The sequence below is a fragment of the Platalea leucorodia genome, assembly GCF_965183815.1.
Source record: "Platalea leucorodia genome assembly, chromosome: 7".
Classification (NCBI taxonomy): domain Eukaryota; kingdom Metazoa; phylum Chordata; class Aves; order Pelecaniformes; family Threskiornithidae; genus Platalea; species Platalea leucorodia.
This window is the reverse complement of record NC_138829.1, coordinates 18,493,760-18,517,857: the sequence shown is the minus strand read 5'-3', so window position 1 is coordinate 18,517,857 and position 24,098 is coordinate 18,493,760. Positions and strand designations below refer to the sequence as shown.

General features: G+C 38.5%; 1 protein-coding gene across 1 annotated transcript in view; it reads left to right on the top strand.

Moving 5' to 3' along the window:
* The window catches only part of SLC24A4 (solute carrier family 24 member 4), a 96,395-nt gene extending 80,504 nt beyond the window's left edge, over positions 1-15,891 (top strand). Inside the window, exons 13-17 of the mRNA XM_082318677.1 lie at positions 8,239-8,405; positions 10,657-10,771; positions 12,829-12,941; positions 13,582-13,647; positions 15,422-15,891. Coding sequence (XP_082174803.1) covers positions 8,239-8,405; positions 10,657-10,771; positions 12,829-12,941; positions 13,582-13,647; positions 15,422-15,574 — 614 coding nt within the window. The 3' untranslated portion in view covers positions 15,575-15,891. The remainder of the gene's footprint in view (positions 1-8,238; positions 8,406-10,656; positions 10,772-12,828; positions 12,942-13,581; positions 13,648-15,421) is intronic.
* Positions 15,892-24,098: the final 8,207 nt, after the last annotated feature.

Here is a 24,098-nt window from a genome sequence, read left to right as displayed (position 1 = left end):
AGAATCCCCTCTGTTTTTCTTTTCATATATTTTCAGGCCAGGAATAAGGCACATAGATTTTCTAAAGATCAGAAGTTCATGTGTTCTTCCGGTACTATAAAGAGCTCTATGAAGAATAGGCTTTCACTTTCCAATAGGACTTTCCAAGTCAACTGCTTGCAGTGTGCTAAGTAGAAAATTCACTCCAGTATTTTAAGAGCTGCAACAGAAATGGCTATGAATTGGCCCAAACCCTTTTTTCGTCTGTTCTGTATTCACCTTTTTTAGCCTAGTTTGGGGTTTGTCTTTCCTCCTTCAAATTGCGTATTCTAGATTCTTTCGCAAGAACAAGTTTTTTCTGAAACAAATAAATGCAAGTGAATTTTAAAGCACTACATCATCTCTGAGTGATTCCCAGTAATCATTTGCCATCTGTAAGTTTTGCTTATTCTTTTTTATCCTCTGTCAATGGCAGTGCTCAGCCATAAATGTAGGGCTTTAGCATACAGAGAATAAAATTGTTACATGAAAACAGTCTCAAACTACAGCATCCAGCCTAGATCCCATATGTCAAACATCCAGAGAGATTCATCCCCAAGCTGTGGTTCAGGCCCATCTTGAAACAGGAGACAACACATAGTTTTTATGGAAACTACCTACAGTATCATACAAACCAGCCTTTGCCTTTGGTTTCTGTGTGGGAAGAGACATTCTCTCTAAAAGAGGAATTTCTTTCTTAACCTAACCTTTAAGGCATGATGATTATCTTCCAAGAGAAAGGTTCATTTGATGCTTTACAATTCGATTACTCTACAGTTGTTTGGAAACAGGTCTTCAACTTTAAAAAAAACCTCACAGATCAGAATAAAGCAGGATGAAACTGAGCAGGCATATGTTGACAACAAAATCATGTGTAAAAGACCTTGCGTAGCTCAGTAGTCTTTTAGAGCCCAGACTCAGAAAAGCACTTCTGTGCAGCTCTTAATGGATGCTTAAATCCCATTCACTGTCACATGTTCAGGATCCCTTAAAATACTCAGTGTTCTCAGCTCCTGCTGGTTTCACAGAAATTAAAAACTCCTTCTCTTACAGGATTGGGCCACAGATGCTTTATATAAGTTGTGATGGTGTTAGCTAAAATAGGAATAATAATTCCCAGAGCTAAAACAAGATGGCAATAAAGGAGATTAGCAATCCTGCCCATTTTTGTATGGATGCAAAATATGAAGACAACACATAGGATGGAAGCAAAAAGGAATTACGAGTATCTACTAAAAGCGTAAAAAATGCTTGTCCTTGGTAAAACCAAATGTTTGTCTTGCCCAGTGTTATGACTCCAGCCATGACTTTATGAAGAAGCCTGGGGAAGAATGAGACAGGACAAGTCGGCCTTAAGCTATTTTCGGCTCAAGGAACTTCCTGGACTGTGTGTAATGTCTGAGTATTTAAAAATCCTTAATGAATTTCTTCTTCATTAACCTTGAGGAAGTATAATTCTCATTGAATCTTTGCAAACATTTAACACCCACAACATCCTTTGGGAAGGAGTTTTATGGTTGTGTGATGAACCGTCTCCTTTCACTTGCTTTGAACCTGGCTCCTGCTAGCTTCATTTGATGTCTTCCTTTATTGGAAAACACAGCGAACAAAGCAAACCCCATGTACCTCACTCGAACACCCAGGATGCTGTAGCCCTTTGTTTTATCCCCTATGGTGTTGTATGTCCTCAAGGTTGAGCTAGAGACAGAAGAGAATTCCATGTGGAAACCTCTGTAGTTTCTGTCTCTGCAAACACTGATGCAGAGAGTTCTTTTAGTCTCTCTGCAATGCCCCTGTCTTCTCTCAGTGCTCCTTTAGCTTTGATCGCTAGTGGACCCAGCAGACTTCCTGCTCCTAATGTATTTGAAGTAAGATTTATTGTGAATTTTGATTCCTCTTTGTAGTTATTCCTCAGATTCTCTTTTTGGCCTGCTTTATGGTGCTTTTGCCAAAGTTTGGAAACATGACTTAGGTGGCTGAGTTAGGAAGAGAGCTAGTTTCCATAGCTTCTTTGATGTTGCAAGAGAGATGTTCTTCCAAGGCGGTTGTTCAGAGCAGGACCTAACTCAGAAATGCTTTTTTGGAAGAGCTTCCACTTGCCACTGCCTATGTAATGGCGTGTCTACCTTAGAATTTTATTTCAGAACACAAGTGTGCTTCTGAGGCACATCTCACTGTTGTCCTCATGTACTGCACTTTGTTTTTCATTGTGTTCTTGGAGCTCATGAACCAGACTCCTTTTGTAGAAAACTAAACTGGAAAATGTGCTCCAGAAGAGCAATGAGTATGCTCTACCTTGGAGGAGGATACACAGGATAAATTGGGAGAGAAGTGGGCAAGGATTTAATTTAGTAACTCATCACTTCATTCTGAAAGGGCAAAGAGGGACTTGAGGAAGTCTATAAATCCCAGTTCTTCCTTAAAAAAACATTGATAAAGTAGACAGCAAGGTTAAAGTATACAAAATAAACACGCCAAAATCCAACCAAGTAAAACAAGATATGGGGAGTACCTCTGCTCAGTTACATTTTTTGTGAAATATTGTCCTGTGTAAACCTATTGTAACTCTGAGAGTAAAGCTTGTTTCTGCATACTGGAGCAAATTCTTTTTCCAGACCAGTTCTCACTGTACCAAAAATGTGTCTTTAAGAGAAAATTATTGGCATAAATCCAAATATGCGAAGTGTGGTAAAGGCACAGGCTGAAAATAGAAATCTGAGTTGTTTTGGACAGATCTCATGGTCTGGAATTTGGAACTTGTATTCTGGAAAATGGAACTTCCGAGAAAAGTGTCAGTAGTTTGGAAAATAGTTTGTTTTGGATGAGGATGAGAAGTAAAACCTCGGTATTTTCCACAGAAAAAAAGAATTGTTTCCAAAGCTGTGTTGCAGGAGAATTGCAATAGAAATACTTTAATAGGTCAAGTGCCCACTTGGAAGGCTGGCAAAGGTTGGGCCTTCTTGGATACCCTTTTACACACTATGCAGCCTGTCTCTAGGGAGGTAACACAGAGAGTCTCTTGCCTCCACAGTTCCTAGGGAAAGTTGCAGGCTGAAATCAAAAAGGATTTTCCAAGAAGGTGGAGAGGCAGCTGCTGTGTTAATTTTCCTAACAGAAAATTGAAACTCCTTTTCTCAGAATTTTTTTATTTTGCAACAAAGGCATTTTTCAGTGGAAGGTAATTCTGATGGAAAATTCACAATGGAGCTAGTTTGTTATATCTCTTTCGGTTGTTTCTATGTTGAGTCCCATACTTGGGACAAACATTTACATTCCTCTCTTGAGTTTTGGATACCACACATGCTCAGAAATGAATTAGGCTTTCAGATTGGCTAATTTACATATATTGAATTTTTCCAATCAGTCTCAGCTCTGATGAACAACAGCACTTTCTAGCAGAAATTTACTTGCTGTCTGGATTATTATAAAGCTCCCAGTGTGGAGGTGTGTATGTTACTGTTACACATTTTCAGGTCGAGATCTGAATTAATATTGCTAATGATATGTGGGTGTAAATATCTTTGTAAATATAAAGCCTAATTAGGACCAAGGGGACAGGTGATTTAAAAATCACTTTTAATTGCGGGAAAACAGGTTTTGTTTAGTTTTGTTTAGTTTTGTTTTATTCAAATGAAAAATGGTAGAGAGATTTAAACAGATAAAAAAGGAATTTAAAAATGATAAAGTGGAGCACCAAAAATATTGGCAGCAATAATCTTCCTAGGCCAGCCTGGACATGCCTTATTTTTCTTCTAAGTTTACCATTGTCAAAAGCAAAATCCCAGAAAAGTAGAAATCAATAGTAAACTCCAGGAAGCCTTTCTCATTTTGCAGATAGACTTAAATTAGAGAAAACCTTTCACATTTTTCAAGTTACCTTAAATTAGAGATTTATATGAATTCATAACAATAAAGTTATGAAAATCCTGTGTGCCAATTAGATTCATGCATTTCAGGGATGTTACAATTTTTTTGGATCAGTCAGCTACTAATTGCCTTGTGTAAGGAGATATTTTTTTCACATGTGAAGGTTTAGGCATGTTCTGAAGTAGCTAATGTGTGGAGTGGTGGTCTATGCTTGACTGCCACATTTTTAAGGAGAAGACTAAGTGGAAAACCTATCAAATATAGCTGACTACAGTAACTCAGATCTGACTCCTGACAGTGTATTTGCAGATTCCAGTCTGTCTAAACTCAGCAAAAGTGTTTTCTATGCAGCCTATAGACTAGGGCATGTAGGCTGTCTGCACTATATGCGTTTGGAAGTTCTGGTTCAGACTAGCTCTAGCTTGTTCCCATGGATTAAATGCCCATTATTATGTGGAGCACTTTAGAGTTTGTGCCTCTGGTTCAGCTTTATACCAAGGGAATCTCGGTGGTGTGATGCAAGGCTGCTTTGTGTTGCAAACTAAAATACGGTAAATTGCAAACCAAAATAAAGTAAATGGGGACAATCAGGAGATTTACTTCAAGGGTACACTCCTGATCTGAATGAAAACAGAAATGTAGTTTCACACTTTTGTACTGAGCTACTCTCAACTCTTTGTGAATGTTGCAAATAGGACAGTATTTTTCCTGTAAAAAGGCACTTCCTTTAGTACCTTAAGGAAATATTCCTTTCCTCTCGGTGCTGTGATGTGTGTCGTTGACTTTGTTCACCAAGACACTCTCTGTATGTGAAAGTAAGTATTGTGAGCATAACATCTGGAAAGATGACAAGCCCAGGAATGTATTGAAAATGAGCAAAGGGCTCTTTGTTGTAGGGCTGCTGCTTCATTTTCCGAAACATTGTAATCAGGCTCTTCTGTAATGATCCCTCGCTGAAATACTTGGCATTCTTGGCTTCCAGATATCTGGAGAAACAGAAAAATGGATGTATAAAGTAGGAAAAACAACCTCATGCAAAAACCATTATATTTTTCTTCTACAGCAGGGTGAAGTGAACAGAATATAGACCAGTGTTGCTTTCTGTAATAAAGCAATATTCTTTCATTATTGTTGTGGGAGGTGCAACAAACAAAATACACCTTTCCTCAGCTATGTGGGTTGCTGCAGGAGCCTTAAGACCCAGGCCTCACAGGAGTGGCCAGTACTGCTATTAAAACGACCGAGCTAAGGCCTTGTAATGGGACTGTGTGTCTGTTTTTGCAGAACAGTTATGTATTGAATAATAGCCTTAATGAGGATGATAATTTTCTTCCTTGCAGACATACTAGTGAGCTAAGCAACAATGATAAAACAATTTGTCGTGAACTAAAACCATACCCCAATTTAACAAATTTATCACTAAATCATTTTAATGATTATTTTAGAGTGGGCAGTCAAAACCAGAACAACAGAGCAGCATAAGAAGTCATTTCAAAAGAAATAAAAAGAATAAAAATTTTCAAGCTCTATATTGTTTGTGCGTTCATCTAAGCCAGGTGACATGAGTGAAGTCATCCATTTCCTGAGGAAATGAAGTCTCACTTTATTGAGGTTGCTGCTAAACTTACTTACTAAATTCTTACTTAACTACCAAGTTACAGCATAAGAGTAAACTTCTTACACACGAGTTCTATGACCCAGCACAGTAGGAGCTGAAGGAAATGGCCTGAGGCAGAACCAAGGCCGGATATACTTAAGGCTTTATATAGAAGTTTATAAAAGCTGGCTAACCCTGACACAAAAGAGAAGCCAGTGTAAAGTGTGTCAAGTAGGCTGCTTTGGCCATGGTGGTTCGGAACTATTCCAGGCTAACTGCGAATGGCCAGTCAGCTTCTCTGTTAACCCAGCCAAACCCAGAATTACATGCATTTCTTGTTCCCCGAAGTCTCAAGACTGGTTGCCGTGTAATGAATGCAAATGTCACTTCCACAAGCCATCTAGCTGTAGAAAACAGTTCTGATTCGTGATGTTGTGTGGATAAAGCATCACCACTAATAGAGCCAGGAATTTTAATATGACACACATCCATTCAAACTGAGCAAAGATAAGGGAAAGGCAAGTCCTCCTCCACTAATATTTCAGTTTTCTTGGAACTGAGCAAGCATAGCAATGCCAGTGGTGAGGCACTGTGAATTCTCACAGTTCAGCATTTCTTTAAGTAATTCAGGGCACTGAACAGGATCCCTGACAAGATGCATATTCCCCAGCAGAGGCTGAGTGCGCCTATTTATTCTCCATTTGTTCTTCAGGCAATTTTGTTTCTTTTATTGATGTTATTGAAAAGAGAAACGGGACTGAATCTCCTGTGTGTAGCAGCACTGAAGTCAGTCAGATTACACCCACGTCAGATCAGAATCGGATCCATAATTTTTTCCTGTCAAACAGTCTCCCACTCACCCTGCATTTGGAATTACGCACTGAGGAAATTACTGGCCTAGGCCATGCTGACTTGTTTGACTATGAACCAAGCTTAGCAACTTGGGTAGACAAAGAGTACAAATTAACTAGCAGGAGTCTTTTAATGATCCAAACTGTAACAAATTAAACAGGAGGAGGTATAAATTACCATAGGATATTTACAGCCTTGTTAACAGAATTGAAATGAGATGTGAGCTAAGAAGTGCCATTTTCTGGACGGAACAGATAAAAGATAACTGTTTTAAAAATCTGTATAGCAGTATACATAACCAGAGGGAAAAAGGACTTTCCTGTAAAATCTGTAATAGATCCCCAGTGACATGTAAAATTCTAGAATTAGAATTGACCCCAGGAGACTTCAGTAGTTTTATATATTAGAAGTTCCACAGCCACAAGCTAAATGGCAATAAAGAGCCAAGCTTAGTCTAAGATTTCCTGGTGGGTTGATGGCATCTCATAATTCACAAGAAATCTCAAGTTAAGGAGCTGATTCATAACTTAAGCAAGACAATTTATTACTAGAATACATACCAAAGTAAATGAATGAAGACTTCCATTTGGACTCACCAAGTTAAATTAGACTAGTAAGTAGCCTCATAAATTACAAAACTATTATCAATTTTTGAATGTTTAATATTTAATTTCATTGCATCTGGTGCACAGTGGTCCAAAGGACAGATTTCAATCTAATTAAATTCAGTGACAAAAACTCCCATTAAACAAATCCTAAATCCCAGTGTCTTTGCGAAGAGAAAATTCCTGGTGAAATTGATAGGAGCTTTCACTGATTATTACCTGCCCTTTATAATTTAGCTAACTAACTTCACTGGAAGATGTATCTGATAATTCTCTTCAATGCGATAGACCATTGTATTCACAATGGCATATTTTATTAGATCTCATGCGTATCATTATCAGTTACTAGCATAATTCTAAAACAATGTAAAGAAAGCCCAAACAAAACCCACCATGCTGTTGACTGTGATACTTTTGTTTAGCCTGATAAACAAAGTTGTTATCCTATTAGCAGGATACCTCATGAAACATATAAATATAAGGGCCCCATTTATTTGTGGCCCAATTATAAAATAATTGTCTTTTATGTGTTGAGATTTATGTGCACATTTACAATACTTTACATTTTTAAAAAATGCGAAGGTGTGTACTTCTCTTCAGTAAGGACAGTTCTCTGGTATTTCTCACCAGTTGATTTTGGAGAGCTGTATGAGGGAAGTCAATATCTTCAGTTTCCTTTTATAGAGGATAAGAGACCATCTCAAGGTGGTGCTTAAGCAGTTGGGGAGAGTTAAGAAGTCTAGATCTCCTAAGTACCAGTTTAAAGTTCTGCCCAAGTGACCAGAATGAGGCATGTGACACAAGTTTGTCATGTTCCTAGGTTGGGTGTGTGCTTTGGTTTTCTGTGAAAGTATTTTCTGTTGCTGCACAGAAGGTACAGGTTATTTTCACTACAAGGATTTCCTTCTTCCTTTTTAAAAGGTGAGGGGGGTGGGGGTTTTCGGTTGTTTGGTTTTGTATTGGTTTTTTTTGGATTAATAGTAATATGGGTATTTCAAAGAGCAACAAACCTGACTGTTAATTTTAGTTTTAAAAGCAGCCGTGCTTTTAAATCATTGTAATTCTTTCATGGATTTACATAGACCTTGGCAGCCTTAACTATAAGATTCTGGATGTGCATGCAGAACTTGGCTGAGAGTGACGAGAGCAAGCATACATGAAATGTACACTGAAAAATGAGCTGACATGCACAGTTGTAAACAACCTTCAGGGATCATCTGCTGTGTTCAAAGAGGTGTAACTGGGCCTGGGATAGCGATGGGAAAGCTAAGCCAGTTCTTTCCTTTCTTTGTCCTGCAGATGGAAAAATGAACAAAATTAAATGGATTTTGACATGGCCGTTGATGTTCTTGCTCTTCTGCACCATTCCAAACTGCAGCAAACCACGCTGGGAGAGGTGTTTTATGGTGACATTCATCTTATCCACTCTCTGGATTGCCTTGTTCTCATACTTCATGGTGTGGATGGTAAGTGCATGTAGCAGGACTTCCCATACTGAGTGAAATGTGCATCTCAAAATAGATAATAGATCTTTTGTGTATTTGTTAAAGAAAGGTATGTAATTGTCGTGCAGTCCCTTCAGCTTATACTCTAATTATTGCCATTCTAGCTTTCTGCTGCTCTTTTTTGCACAAATAATTGGGCCTTTACTGTATAGGGCCCAATGCAGTAAAGGAAGGTTCCAGCGTCGTTTTCAAGAGAATGTGGACATCCACATCCTACTAGTAAAAGGGAGTTTAAATAAAAACGTTTAACTTTCAGCAGCTCAGACACCTTTAGAAACTTGGCTACAGGGCCTGATAATGAAACACGCATAAAAGGCAGATGGATGGCAAAATTTGAAGACTCAGAAGTGGTGTAAAACACCTCGAGCAGACTGGAATAATGCAAGAAAATCCTTCTTAGTGAAGGGTATTATGATTACTGGTATGTTTCCGTTTGCCCTACATCTGTGAGAAGCAGTGCATCAGGTGTAGATCTGTAAATTGTTGTCAATTCAGGAGCATGCTTACTTGAAGATTTGAATAAGTTCCTATTTTTTCTTTCTTACTCTCTTTTCGTTTCTCAAGTTTACATTTTCAGTCAGAGAAGAGGCATGAATAGGAAAGCTCCTCAAATAGTTTCTGTGATGGAAAAGTTAGCCATACTTTTGAAGTATAGAAAGTTACTTTTTTTCTACACTAAACGATGGAAAACTAAGAAGTTGTATATGCCTATAACTAGAAGATTGGTAGGATGTGCTGCTGAAGAATTTATATGCCCATTTTTCCTTTCAAATGAGAATATAGTGAAGAAACGTTCAGCTGGTTTCACACTGCAATATATATATTCTTATATATATACGTTCATAGTCATAGATATATATATATACACACACACACACTCTTCTAGTCATGCATATGGAAGAATTTTTGTTCATGAGCTTCTTACCTGCAAAATCTTTTTTGGGTGGAGAACATCTCTACCTTCCACAAATGTGTCAGGTGTTTGCGAACTTCCTTATATTTATGTTTCCTCTCATGGAAGACTGTGTTTTCTATATACATTTTGCAACTTTCTATATAAGTTTTGCATTTTAAAGTAATCCTCTTTTCTCTTAATGTAGATTGCGTTGGAGAAATTGATATGGCAGCTGCTTATTCTGCCTGGCATAATGGTGCCAAAGCCACACATTCATTTCATACCGTCTGTCCTTTGCAAGGCCACGCTCTGTACCTTGGTTCCATTTGTAGATATCCCCTTCACAAATGAGAGATGTGCTCATGAAGGCTGCAGCACAGCTTATTTTAAGAGGCAGCCAGACCTGAATACCCCGTTACCACTTGCAGCAGGAGAATCATGCCCACTCCTATTTCTGAGCCGCAGCTTGCCCCTGAGAATAAGGTTTGTGAGCAGGTTCCTAAAATACACCTTTTCTTTGGCAAAGGGTCCAGTTTTCCTCATGTAAGAGACTGGCAAACTATTTCAAGTAAACAACACAGAGCCTTAAAGACTTCCCTTATCAGTCTCAGCAGGGAAGCAGCTGCCTGTCCCTGATTCAGTCTTCTCACTCTCACAAGGCTGTTTCCTTTTCAGCTGCCTGTTCAGCCTTTTTTCTTGACGCTTTTTTAGCCTTTTTCAGATGTTCCAGCTAAATACAGTTCCCTGTCCTTTCCAAGAGCTCCGCTACAAGCTTCAGCCATTCCCTAAGATCTTTTAAAGCTGCATCTGGACTCTCACGGGACAGTATAACCAGACTTGCTCACTTTGGGATTATATCAGAAGTCACACAAGAAACTAGTTCCTTCTTCATGTGTTGGGATAAAATAAGTTCTTTATATCTCTGCCCCTGTATCACAATATAAATAGGTTGCAGTCCTTCTGAGAATAGAACCAGTGAGAATCTTGCCATTCTTGGGAATAAAAACCCACAGGCTGGATTATGTCTGTGCTCCTCCTTAAAAGATCAGTACGTCCTGTTAGAAGTACAGAAAATGGAGCTTTTTGTTTGCTCATGAAATGTTAAATAATATGACCCAAAGTAGTTTTCCTTTTCACAGGGTTGGTTTGAGGCTGGCTTGTCCACAATTATTTAATTTGCAGACATGGATAATTATCCTGAGTCTGATCCTGTTAGCGTCCACACCAGAAGTCAAAGTTAAGAGTATGCCTACAACTGTACTGGAATGAGAAGACTTTCCGAATATGATAGGTTAATTTATTTTCCTCACTGTTCAGGTGACTGTGGTTGGATACACCCTTGGGATACCAGATGTGATCATGGGCATTACTTTCCTAGCTGCAGGAACAAGCGTCCCAGACTGCATGGCCAGCTTAATAGTAGCAAGACAAGGTACTGTGTCTGCTGAAGCATAACTGCAATCTTACATACATGCTCTTGTGATTTGCTTCCTCCATACACACAAATTCTCAATGCAATTTTATTCTTTTTTTTCTTTTCTTTTTACTGTTTCAGGGCCTCATTAAAAGCCAAAATACTTTGCTAATTATTGTGAACCAAAAAAATAATCCCTGTCCTGTTATCTTTTGCTTATGGGGACTGGGCACACCCTAGCATTCTAGAAGGTCATTCAACACTCAGATATCCCATGCATGGTATGTATCAGTCAGGGTAAAAAGATAAAAGTAGTAGACAAAACTGGAATATCAGCTATTAAAAACTACATCAAAGAATATATGCTGACCAGCACTTGTCTGTGTAAAACTTGTACTGATTTCTAGAAGACCTCTCGAACCCAGGGAAGTGAATTGTTTTAAGAGGATCTGGCAGAAGTGATGTTGCTCCAGGCATACTTCTCATCCAAATGCAGACCTCTTTCCCATTGGGACATATGAATAGCCACACTGGAAAGGGTTTTAGATAAATTTCAGCTATGTCCTCATCAGCTTTCCAATTGAAATTGTCAAAGGCTTTCTCATGTATCTTTAAGTTTTGATTAAGGTTCTTTACATTTCCTTTTTTACTTGAGAAATACTTGTAGCCACATCCTTTCCTGTTGTTGAAAAACATTAAACCTGACAGTGTGATCTCCTGTACTGCAGTAGAATAAGAAAAGGTCCTAATTGTATTCTTTTCCACTATTTCAATTCCCATAGTCTTTTTTTTCCAGATAATGAGATCTCCAGCACACATCATTGGGCAAACAACAAGGGTTCTGAAGTGATAAATAAAGTACTCAAAAGCTCCACCTTTGTAGTTGGAGATAGGAGTAGTGCTGTTAAATGTTGCTTGATTGAAAAGAATTATATATTTAAAATATTTCATTATCCAGGTTGTATGATTTGTTGTGTGCAGGAAAATCTTGAAAAAGCAGTACAAAAAAGTATTCGGGGTTCTTACGGAACCACCTTCCTACTAAATTAGTTTTCCACATGTAGTATTAAAGTGAACAGATTTTTGCAAGAACAGAAGGAAAACATGTTACATTTTTAAATGCTGCTTCTTTAGATTAGTTCTTCTTTAGTATTAGGAAAAACTACTGTAGGGATTGTTTCCTCTGAAAGTGAAGGTAAGCACTAGCTTGGCAAAAAGCAGCCCCATTCTCTCAAAGAAAATAGAAGGACTTTGCACTACTTGGATTCAAGAGGAATGTTTACTGACAGATTGCAGACAAATATCTAAAAAGTAGGGATACACACTGCCATAATATGGATCCAAAGCATAGCTTTTCTCTCAGCAGCTTCCTGCAAGAAGATACTGTACTTATGGTGTGGTAGTGTCTGTCTCCACTCTGTGTACTCTCAAAGTATTCGTGGGACATCCCATTTATGCCAGAGTTCCTCTTCCTTTCCAGTATTCACTTTGTGGAAGTGATTCAATAGTTAGGCCAGTGCCCAGGGGAAATTAGCAGGGGCAGAGAAGAATTCTGCCTTCCTCACATCCGTTGACATTGGTGCAGAATGAGATGCCAGCCACTGATGAGCGTTAGGAGTAGATTTTGAGTAATGCCTAGGGACTTCACCACCATTCACTCTTTTTTTGCTTTCCTGTAGCATTTTATTGTTCCTGAAGTGAAATCATTGCTGATTAAGCCCCACAGAAGTGCTTAATATCTTTGACTACCATCTGCTTGGGTTCTTTTCAGGATCACTTTTCATCATTCACATGAGATAAAGGCCACGTGTCTACATACTAAATCCAGCACATAATCTCCAGGTTCCCTGTGGCTGCAGACTACCTAGAACAAGACTTGTTTTTTTAATTGGCATTGGACTCGCATGCTGAATAGATACTACATGCCCAGTAAAGGCTCCCTATGTCAGATACTCTGGCCAGTCCAAGGGGGCTTGGATCAATGCAGATCATTCCTCTTTAGTTTCCTCTAGTACACAGAGTAATGGTCCTATACTTTGGTTTTACCCAAGACTTTTTTTTTTTTCTCTCTGCAGGCCTCGGTGACATGGCAGTATCCAACACAATAGGGAGCAATGTCTTTGACATTCTGGTGGGCCTTGGCGTTCCATGGGGTTTGCAGACCATGGCAATTGATTGTGGATCAACTGTATGTACACGTAGCAAATCTTTAATTTGTTCCTTTTGTCTATTTTAAAAAAATATCCTAAAAAGAAAGCATGCAAATTAAGTTTAAAAAAACCCAACAACCTGCTGAGCATGTTATTGGTTGCTAAATAAGGTGTTATTTCTTTGCCAAGGAACCAGGAGTTAAGGAAGCAATTCTTCTTCCACAAGCCACAATTAATTCCGCGTTTGTCAACTGGAGTACATTATACTGTATAGCAGAAAAATAGCGCCATGGATATCTGTTCATGGCTCTGTCATTTTCTCACTACACAGTTTCAAGCACACCTCTCTGTGTCCTTGTACCTGTCTCCCTATTTTTGTCTGTAAGATGAGAATAACAGCATATCTCTCTCTCATGAGGATCTTTTAACATAAAATCCATTATAAATGCTGATTTTTTTTTTATGGAGGTGGAGTTACTTATACATTTGTTTTGATTCCTTAATCTTCGTGTTCTTCATTTTGATAAATTTGTCGTGGATTTGCATGGCTTAAAATGTGTAAGTCAGTCACTATTCAAAACAGAAGGTGGACGATAAATCAGTAAATTGATTTCTGATCTCCAAAGCACGGTTATTATATGCTGAGCATTTTAAAGGTCTCTTCTCTAATTCCCACAGGTTAAGATAAACAGCAAAGGACTGGTCTATTCAGTTGCACTTTTGCTAGGATCAGTGGCACTTACTGTAAGTATTTGAGTGTCCCCAAGTATTCCAATTGCAAAATACTTATTAGGTATTTACATGTTACAGAATGGAAATACTTACTATCCCCGAAGCATTGATTCTTGTAAAGTATCATTCTTCTAGCAATACCATGAATTGAAGAGCTACCGTTGTCCTCAGTGAGGACTGAAATCTGACGTTTGGTGCAAGAGATGCTGGATACATGTAGGTCCCATTGATTTCAGTGGCAGTGTTGAAATTGTGGGATCCAGTAATACTTCTGTGCGCCTCTGTCCAGCTGCATACCCCAGGCCTGTCTCTACTTCATGTTGGTACAAGGCCTAGGTATGCTTCCTCACCCTTCGCCCTTGTCTCTGATTTCCAAAACCAGCCTGGACTAATCAAGTGCTGTAGCCAAAACCCTTAATGAAGACTAGTCTGTGAGGACTGTGAACCTCAGGACTTGGAATAGGCATGCTAAATGTCACTCAGCATAAGACACTTACCCTTGTAACACATGCCTTGTTAAGGTGAAATAATAATTCTGTTTCAAAAGTTAGTTTTGCTGGTACTTAAGGTCTGCTCCTGCTGACTCCCAGGGAACCCTCTGTGGGAAGAATCAAATCCCAAAGGTATAAAAATATCCACTTATACTAACATCTTTCATTGATTGCCTATGGAGGTTCTGTAGAGGCTCTGTAGAGGAGGAGCTCATCACTGGAGATTTCACACTGTTGCATGACTAGGTCTTAGAAAACTCCACATCACCTGTGCATGACTTAAGTGATAGAATGACCAGAGCTGTTCACTCTGCCACTAACTTCCTAATGCATCTGATATATAAGCCGTGGGAGCCTGTTCTTTTCTCTTCTTATCCCTGGTTCTGCCATACTGCACAGTGCCTGTGAAACAGCAAAGATGTTCTGTACCCATTTGTATTTGATGTTGCTGCATGCAAATTGGTAATCAGCACTTCGGGAAAAAATGGGAGGATTATGGAGACGTGTTACTATGCTACCTGTTCATGCTTTTCTGAAAAGAGTCTTTTCATAGCAGAAGCCACATCACCTGAGTTCGAGGCATCTATTATTGTCTCATTTGTTCTGCTGGATACCCTGATTTGCACAGACCCTTCCAGCAAAACTCAGTGGAGACTTTTGAGCAAAACAAATAATAGTTCAGAGGTATTCAACACCATTGAAAAGAGATGCCTTTGTGAGGGCTTCATTGCTTTGCTACCTGTAACTTGTAACTCCCCTTAGTTCTGGAGCTGAGCAAAGCATCAAAGAAAGCACCTCTTCTGAAGCCGTTGAAGGAATGGACATTAGGTGCTGGTGTACTACTGGGACATAGAGAATCTGTAGCGGAACGCTGGAAGGAGAGGCATTCATGTAGTTCAGTGCATTCCTTTAGTTCATACTGAATCAATGAATGAGTGCTCCCTGACTAGAATGTGCCCCATGTACTGAAAATGCACCACAGACTGAAACCGAGCACCTAGGGGCCTGTTTCTCAGTTACATGAAGAACTTGTGAAGAGGCCTTAAGGTGGGTTCATTTAATATTTTGTAAAAGGATCTTAGGACAGCTGAGAGTCAGGCCAGAGTTTGAGTTCTTAGTTTGGGGTTCCTTTTCTTGATCAGGAAAACATACGTTGCCTTTTTGGTCTATAAAATACGGAGAATATATCTTCATTCAGAATCTCTAGTTCAAAAGAGACTCATTTTTAGCTTATAATGGTTGTTTCCAAAAGTCTCCTTTGGGGCTTAATTAACGAACACTTTGTTTGCTTGCAGGTGTTTGGAATCCATGTAAATAAGTGGAAGCTTGACAGGAAATTAGGCATCTACGTGTTGTTTCTTTATGCGGTTTTCCTGTGTTTCTCTATATTGATAGAGTTTAATGTCTTCACCTTTGTCAACTTCCCTATGTGCCGAGAAGAACTTTAGACCACAACAAGGAGAGACTGAAATTCTTCTGATTACATGTGCTGTAAATGACAGGAGGCATTTCACATTTCTACCTTCTTTCCATCAGTAATTTGAGTGTTGTTCCTGCTTCATCAGCTAACAAGCACTTTTACCTGGGTGGAAGGAAAGCATACCTTTCTTTTAACATGCTAGCTCAAGGCAACCAAAGCATTTTCCTCCTCTTTGGATACTGCTGCTCAGTCATAAAGCTGTGTGGATCTTATGCAGAACTCTAAAATGACCCATTTCTGGGACGTTCTGTTGTGGTTTTCATTCTCCTTTTGCAGACAATCAACCACCACCACCAAGGTTAGCAAGAGGACGGGAGAAATATCTTTATAGTTCTTCTGGTTTTGACATTTACTTTCCATGGAAGAACAAGAGGCAAGTTCGGAACTTTTCTGGGCTCAGTCAAAATATCTCAACTACAGGACCAGAAAGTCCAAGGCACATATCATGGCATGCACTGTTGAGGACATCATTTCCCCCTTCAAGTGCTCTGCTTATAGAGGAACTGCACTGACAGTTTTTGATGGCAGTGTTGAATATTTATCACTCTTGTCAATGAACATGAACAATGTGGCAGAGAAAGAAGAGGAAATGGTTTTATGTTGTATCACTTGTGATGATGCACACTAAAAGTCAAGAGTATCTGCATATTGAAGAAGAGAAGTACATGCAGAAAGTCATACTTGAAAAATGTGTTTTACCATTAATGAGGAATGCTTTATACATAAATATAAACTAACATTTGTGGAATATTACACCACAAGAAAAACTTTGCATTGGCCCTTGTAAGCCCATTGTGTAAATTTAGAAGAAACTAAACAAATAAAATATAACTGGGTGCTCAGTAACTATCAGTTATTGTATTCAGCTGAGAGTAATATCTGAACATAATCCAGACTTTCTGACAACAAAACCCACCCTGATTATGATTTGATTTTATTGGTGGGGGGAAGAAGCTTATTTCATCAGTCAAGAAGCTGATGTATTCTCCATTTTTTATTTGTTCCCAGAAGCTTAATGAAGATGAGCGTCTGACACTGAGCAGTGCAGATAAGAAACACCTAGACAAAAGCAAGTCTGTTAAAAGAATATGGTCCTTGATTTGATTGCATGCAAGTTTTGAAGCATGATATACTTCTTTTTAACCCCCAGTAGAAGCCAAGTTTTTGTATCCTTTCCACCAGCACAAATCTGATACAAGGAATTACTCTGGATGTAATTGACAGCAAGATCTGTCCCAGAGTACTAAAAATAATGGGTAACATTCCACATTGTAGCAGTCATATGATTGCAAATCACTGAGACAGCGTATTTTGAATTGCTACTAAACTTTAAAAATATTTTAAAGCTGTATGTGAATGATCACATAAAGTTTCTAAAGAAGCACAGTTAACTTTATACATAGATTCTTTTAATTTTTTAATGTTTATAAACCAAAACAAATCTACCAACCTACAGTTGATGCATTTTTAAATATATTAATATTTTGCACTTAAGACTATATATAAAAAAATCCCATTATTGTGTCAGTGAGAACATACTATAAAACCTTAGCAAATAAGCACTAAATCAGAAAGTTCCTTATGATGGAACATATATGACAAATAATTCTGTTTAGCCAGCTCACATGCAGAATACTGTTTACACCAGGCAATGTGTTTACAATTAAGGCTATTTTTAAAATTATTTTGGTACGAATTAAGGAGTGTATTCTGCTGTTGAATTTTTTTAGGAATTTGATCCTTTCAATGTAATCCTAAGGAAAAAAGAGCAACATATTTGTTATTTGCTTTACACTTTGTTACAAATGTCAGTATTAGTATCCATTTAGGGTTTTTCACCTTAATTAAGTAGTTATGTAGTTAAACTAGCCAGTCCTAAAGATGGCAACAAATACAGCATTATTACAATGCTTTATTGAATAGGCAAGCATGACAGTAAGCACATTTGATCTGAAGTATGCTGGTGACCCCATTTCCAGGCATTCAAGGCATTTTTGCTGCAGTGTAAAGGTGAGGAGATGGAATTCATGTTCATCTTTATGAGTCTTCTGTTGCAGAAAGGCTGTGAAGATGCAGCATACTGCTGCGCCACTGTAGGAGCATCCCTGTCTAGTCTTACTCTCTTCCCTGCTATCTTTTCAGGAGGACAGTTCGCTGCTGAAAAATCTTGTGATGGCTTAGATAATGAGGCTGAAAGGAGCAGAGAGAGAGGCTGAGTAAATGTTTTTTTTTCCTATGTTCTTTTGTTGGGTGGGCTTGGAGAACTAGCTGTCTCCAAGCAAACATTTGCTCTTCTGTGCACAGTTCAGGCAGCTCAGATGTCTTTACACTACAGAAGAGCGGTTCCAAAATCTAGTTTTGAATGCCTAGTCATCAGCTGAGTTGACAGTGATGAGGGCATCAATGTTTACAGTGCCAGACCTAGCAAATTGTACTGTACCTTCATATTTCTGAGCCAGGCAACTTTAAAAGACTAGGGGCACCAATTTGTTCTGTAGCTAATATGTCCAAATATGCATGAAATTGTGTTTGCTAATGCCATGAATCCTTCAGACATCGTTTAGAATTATTCTGCCTAAACTGAATATCACCTGCTCCAGAAAACCAGAGTGTTCTGTTGTAGCAAGGGTCTCAGAAGGTAATGCTGACCTTAAATTGCATGGCCAGTCCTGTCATCTATAGCCCTCCCTAAAACACAGACCCACTTCAGGACAATTTATATTGAATTCTAATGTTGCATTTCATGAGGTGGTCTCATGTGCATCTTCTGCTATTAGACAGGTATCATGCCATGCTTATCATTATAAATAACATTAGTAGGATTCTCCTCTGGCACCACCACATGACCAGGGATGTATTGTTTGCCAAAGAATTATTAGATGCTCTATCAGGGCGTTGATGACACATAATCATATGAAGTAGTTTAAAGAGTCCCTATGTATTTGTTATCCATATGCTGAAATAAATAAAGATGGCAGTTATAGACCAAGCCATGCAGATAAACTGAATGGCCCAAGAAAGATCTGATTGACAGATTGTTGTATGTCAGATAAGCCCACATCAGAATGTATCAGTAATTCAGGAGGCTATTGCTGAGTAATAGCAGACTAGTGCCTTTCACGTGTATGCAGAAAAAAAATAATTTGCTCATGTGGTCAGGAAACCACTACAAATTTTGCCATTTTCCAATCAAGAAAAGGAGTGATTTGTGCTTGGCTCTCTGCAATTAGTACAGTTCTATATTGCAGCTGTTCAGATTGTGTCTGTAAAATTTTGTAGCCTTTTTGGTGTACTAACCATTGCAAAAGTTAGCTGTCTGAGTTTGGAATGTATGTCACAACGTCGTGTAAGTTAATGTTCAGCTCAAGAGTGAAAAGAAAGCTGGTGGATGTGAGAGGGAAAACTGTTGCTGTGATCTGAAAATTGCCAGCATACTAACACTGAAAAGTAATACAACTCAGAAAAAGATATCCCATATCCAGCAAAGCTCAACTTCAGTAGGGTTGATTCCATGTGTAAAGCTACGCATTTATCCAAGTGCCTTGCTGGATTGTGTCCTAAGATGATAGCAGAGCATGGTTTCTGGGTTTTCTATCATATTCAGATCTTTTCATATTTTATTGGTTTTGTAGTCTAAAGATTTTATTTCCGTCTCAAATTAAAAGGTTTGGCCAGAATCTGTGGACTTCTGCTCTGCTGATACCACTTTGGATTTCCACTCTTGTAAATAAGAGAACTGGTTCCTTGTCTCAGACTTCAAAACTGTACATCTGCCCTGGTGTACAAGCAGGATCAAAACTGAACTACGGCTGGCCAAGGAAAGCTTTTAGGAGCTCGTTTCCACTGCAGTTCCACTGGAGTAGCACAGTGCCACATAGACCCACAGGGTGCAGTCCTGTCTGTAGTGAGCAAGTGGGAGTGTTTCCATTGAGTTCAGCAGTGTTTGATTCCATTTATTTACCATAACAATTGTACTGCATTATAAAGTATTGCCCAAGTAAAGATTTCAGGCTCAGGATCTCCATGTCTAAATCTAAAAAGCTACAGTTAATGGTTATCTTAATGACTATTTGATGATCTAAGGGCTGCTCTCTGGGCTGAAGTCTAGCCTAGAAGAACACCTTAAGTCTTCCCAGCAGGTACAGCATAGTCAACCATCTTTCTCCTGGCTCAGTCATTGGTGTGCCAATTTTATTTTATTTTTATATGCTTGCTGCAGCTGTAACAAACATATAATTAGTTTCTGGGTTTAGATTATATTTGTAAACATTCTGTCAACATATAAACAAATGGAAAAGGTCTTTGCTAGTCTAATAGCAATTATAGAGAAGATTTTATTCTGTCTTTGATTTCCTTTGTGACTGTGCTTTAATTACACACACTTGTTTCTATTATGTGTTTGCTCTAGTTGCACAAATCCCTCATGAGTTTGTTGTCTTCCTTTCTTGGATTTCTCGCAATTGTAATGCCATTTATTTGCATCGTACAGTTAGATGGTTTTCGTAGAGTGCTTTAAGCTGTGTAAATACTGCCTGATTATTCATGCCAAGGAAAGATCAGACCTAATGTAATATAAAACAGACACTAAAATAACAGATAGCCAAGTGAAACCAAAGAATCTTCCTAATTGAAATGCATTGCCTTTGAGCATAATGTTCTGTCATTGCAAGCCTCAGATCTCTCAGTTATTTGTGTTTAATCACTCAGAAGAAAATCTCCGCAGCTCATGCATTTACTACACAATTTCCTTTCTATTTCTTTGAGTCTGAGCTCCAGATTTTTCATTTTGTTGGGTATATATATGATGGTTACACAGGTAAATGACATCATTTAGTTCCAGAAATTCTGTACCAAACCCTTTATTTTTCCCTTGAACTGTTTTGAAAACGCTGTATGCAAGTGATCAATGTTCTGCTGAAGAGAAGAATGTCGTTCAACTGACATGTGCATTCCAGGTTCAGACCTACTCTGTACATGTTTAAAAGCCTCCTTTTGAATAACTTGAGCATACACTTTTCTCACATTTCCCCCTGTGTGGGGTCCTAATATTTTCTTCCCAGAGAAAGCTGTGAAATCCTATACATCCCGGTTCTGAAATGTGAGATACATGTAGCTCCTTCTCCACAGGCTGAGATGTGTAGTGATTGTGGCAATTTGTACATCATGTTGTTCTGCTTGCTGCCATGCTTCTGACATACAGTGCACTGTCTGAAACAAAGGAATGATTATGGGAAACTAATGCCATTTGGATATTTTCTTACAAGAATTACCAGTTTGAATTTAATTCCATTTATTTTTCTATTTTACTTGCACAGAGAATGTAAGTGATCATTGCCATCTTAACACTGAGATGATCTTGGTAAACTTGAAAGACAAATACAAAGGTTGATGTATAGCAATAGGGAATTGTGACAAAATCTAAAGGTATCAGAATATATCAAAACCAGACAGGTATAATCTCTAGAAAGACTAATACCAACTGAGATGCTTCCTTCAGAGGGTTTTTACAGCAAGATTATGGCCTTCATTCATATACCAGTTGTGTATGCAAAGAACACTTGCAAATCTGCTTCCCCAGCAGCATCTATGTTTCAAACGGCTGGAACTCTGCAGCAAGGTTATGACCAAATTCTTGCCTTCACATTCTTGGGAGTAGTGCCAGTGCTCATTAATGCCCGGGTAGTGGGCACAAATTTATATCAGTGGAACTGAGAGTAGAATTTGGCTCCCACTATCTCCTCCATTGCAAGAAAGTATTTGAAGTCATTTATGATCACTGAAATAACTTCTGAACCTTTTAAAATTCCCTGTGTTTCATACTTGCAGGCATTTGCAGTGCACCTTTAGGAGGTGCAATACCTCTTTCAATATTATTAAAACTTTCTAGAACTGCTTACTTTGAAAACAGAAAGGGATGGGTTTGTAAACTGTAAATAACAGAAATCTATTTATCATGTTATTTATTTTTTCAATGACTGTGACCTTATGCACTGTGAATGCTCTGTGATATGGGGTCCTTTGTACAGATAAATATGTCATGAAATCCAAATGGATTTAATGTGATAATTTGTTACAAAATGTTGGCATGATATTTGATTATTTTTGTTGTGAAAATTTTAAAAAATAGTTAATTCAGCATTTATAAAAGATCATAGCAGTCAGTATTGTAACGCACTATATAAAAATATGTACACTATCAATAAATTATATAAACAACTAGAGTGTTTGCCGTTTTTTTCTCAGATGATGAGAACATGTGAAACATTCTCATATTTATTGTTGAAAATCTAAAATTTCAGGACCCAGCCTGCACTTTCTTGGTGAAATCTGGACCCTGCTGAACTGCATGACAGAAGGCCCACATTTTCATCTATTCCATCTATTCACCTGGATCAAGCCGTTATTTGGGGTGAGTTAAGTGTATCAGTTTGATTTGCAGCAATTCTAAAGCACACAGTTTGCTCTTTTGGGACTAGAAATGTGTGATTTGCTGAGAACACCGTTTGCTGTACTGAGGCACTGATCCAGAAGCAGTTATGGCAGTCTCAGAAACAAGAGTATTTTGGCTGCTTCGTCCTCTGGTATAGTGGTATCCAGCAGGTTCACACTGAGTACTGGGTGCTGACTAGAGGGGATGGAAGCAAGGTCCAAAAGCCGCACAGTACTACTTTCCTTTCCCAGTTACCTAGGCTCTGGAGATACTGTGAAGAGAAGGAGTAATCCCTCTTACCCTTGATTGCCCATCTCCAGCATCCCTGTAGTCCACCTCAGGGTCTATGATGACTTCTGGTATATGTACATAGTCTCTGGTACAGTCTGTTCTGGGCTGACAAAAAGCTTTTAAATGCAGTTCTTGGAAAAAAAGAGGAACTAAGAGTTAACTTTGTCTCATGTGCTGGTGTGTTAACAATTTCATTAGACAAGAGTCTTCTCATGAATACTCTTAGCCAGTTTACTACCAGGAGATGCAAGTTAAAACAAAGCTTGACCTTGTTTTTCGTAACCACAATGCATGCTTTTGGAATCCCTGTTGCTGTTTAAACCTGTCATTAGCCACTGTGGTTTTTGTGTATCTACAGAAGAGTCCTAGTGAAGTGGAAAAAAGGGATATCCTGCATTCTTTGACTTTTGCGTAAGGGTTCATTCTTTGGTGTATGCTAGGCTAACTTTTTCTAAGCTGGTGAAAGGAAAAGATTCCTTCTTAAACACAGAATTAACTTCTAAAAATCAAAATCTGAATGTGGAAAGTACCTCTTCTTTTAATCCCCCATAGGTTTGGCATGATGACCCATCATGATCTGTTATGTAATAGGCTCTATAAAAGGCACAAAATCTATGGATTAGTGACACAATAGGCATGACAATTCCTATGGGCTCTTATCCTATGCCGTATTATTGATGCAGCCGCTTCCTACTGTATGGAAAGCAGAACTGTCTTATAATCTGTGCATATGCTGAAAGCACTTTATTATAGCCAAAGTGCTCATTGTACTTAAGGGCTTCCCCCATAAGCCATTTTTAAACCTTTCCAACTCAGCTGCATAAAAATACAAAAAAGGGCTGCAACATGCTGTGGCTTAAGATGGAAAGGGTGAATCAGTCCTAGAAAAGACAAGAATTCCCCCATTCGGCTTGGAACTATCACAGAGAAGTGGCATTTTGCAGTAACTGGATATTTTTTTGTCATTTATCTTTTGCATAATTGTTTACTTCCAAAGCCTGATACTAGAACAGTGTCACATTCCAAACCCGTCAAATCTCTGGCTTAAAAAAACACCCAGCAAAGCTCGGACAAAATGTCTTACGTTAAAATTTGTCTTCATTTTCATATTTTAAATATTTTACAGAAATACTTAACTATGTTGCAGAAATACTAAATATTTTGTAGAAAAATATGAGATTTTTTCATGCAGTTTGGCCAGTATCTTTAACAAAACTAATTTTGAAACTTCAAATTTCTGAAACTCTACATTCTTTAAATTGCAAATTGTGTGAAAGATTTCACAGAAAAACAAAAAATGAGCTTCTCTCAAGCCATGCAAAATTGAAATAGCACCACAATACTGGATTTTTGTATTCTCTATTTTTGCCATTTTTTTTCCTGGGTCTTTTTTAATAGTCCTTTTGTTTCTTCTTTCCTAACAACATCTTCAGAGATGCCTAACACTCTCTGAAAACTGATCTTCTGCATTTGCAAAATCTTAGGTCTTTGCCTAGGATGGCTGCATATTTGTGTGAACACAGACTTCCCCCGTCTGGGCAGGTCCATGCGGAACAGCACGCCTTTAGAGTTTTTTGTCTCAGCAAACTTACTTTCCAGCAAAGCAAGGGTAAACTCTGAGTGGGCCTGGTCCCTGTTGAATTGCAGTGGAGGGAAAGGAAAACCTGGTGTAGAGTTGAATTTGCATGATGCATCTAGGAGATTGTTCTTATGCCAATACCCAAGGTGCATTTCAAAGGTGCCCAGCTGGTGAACACATCTAGAGTATGTT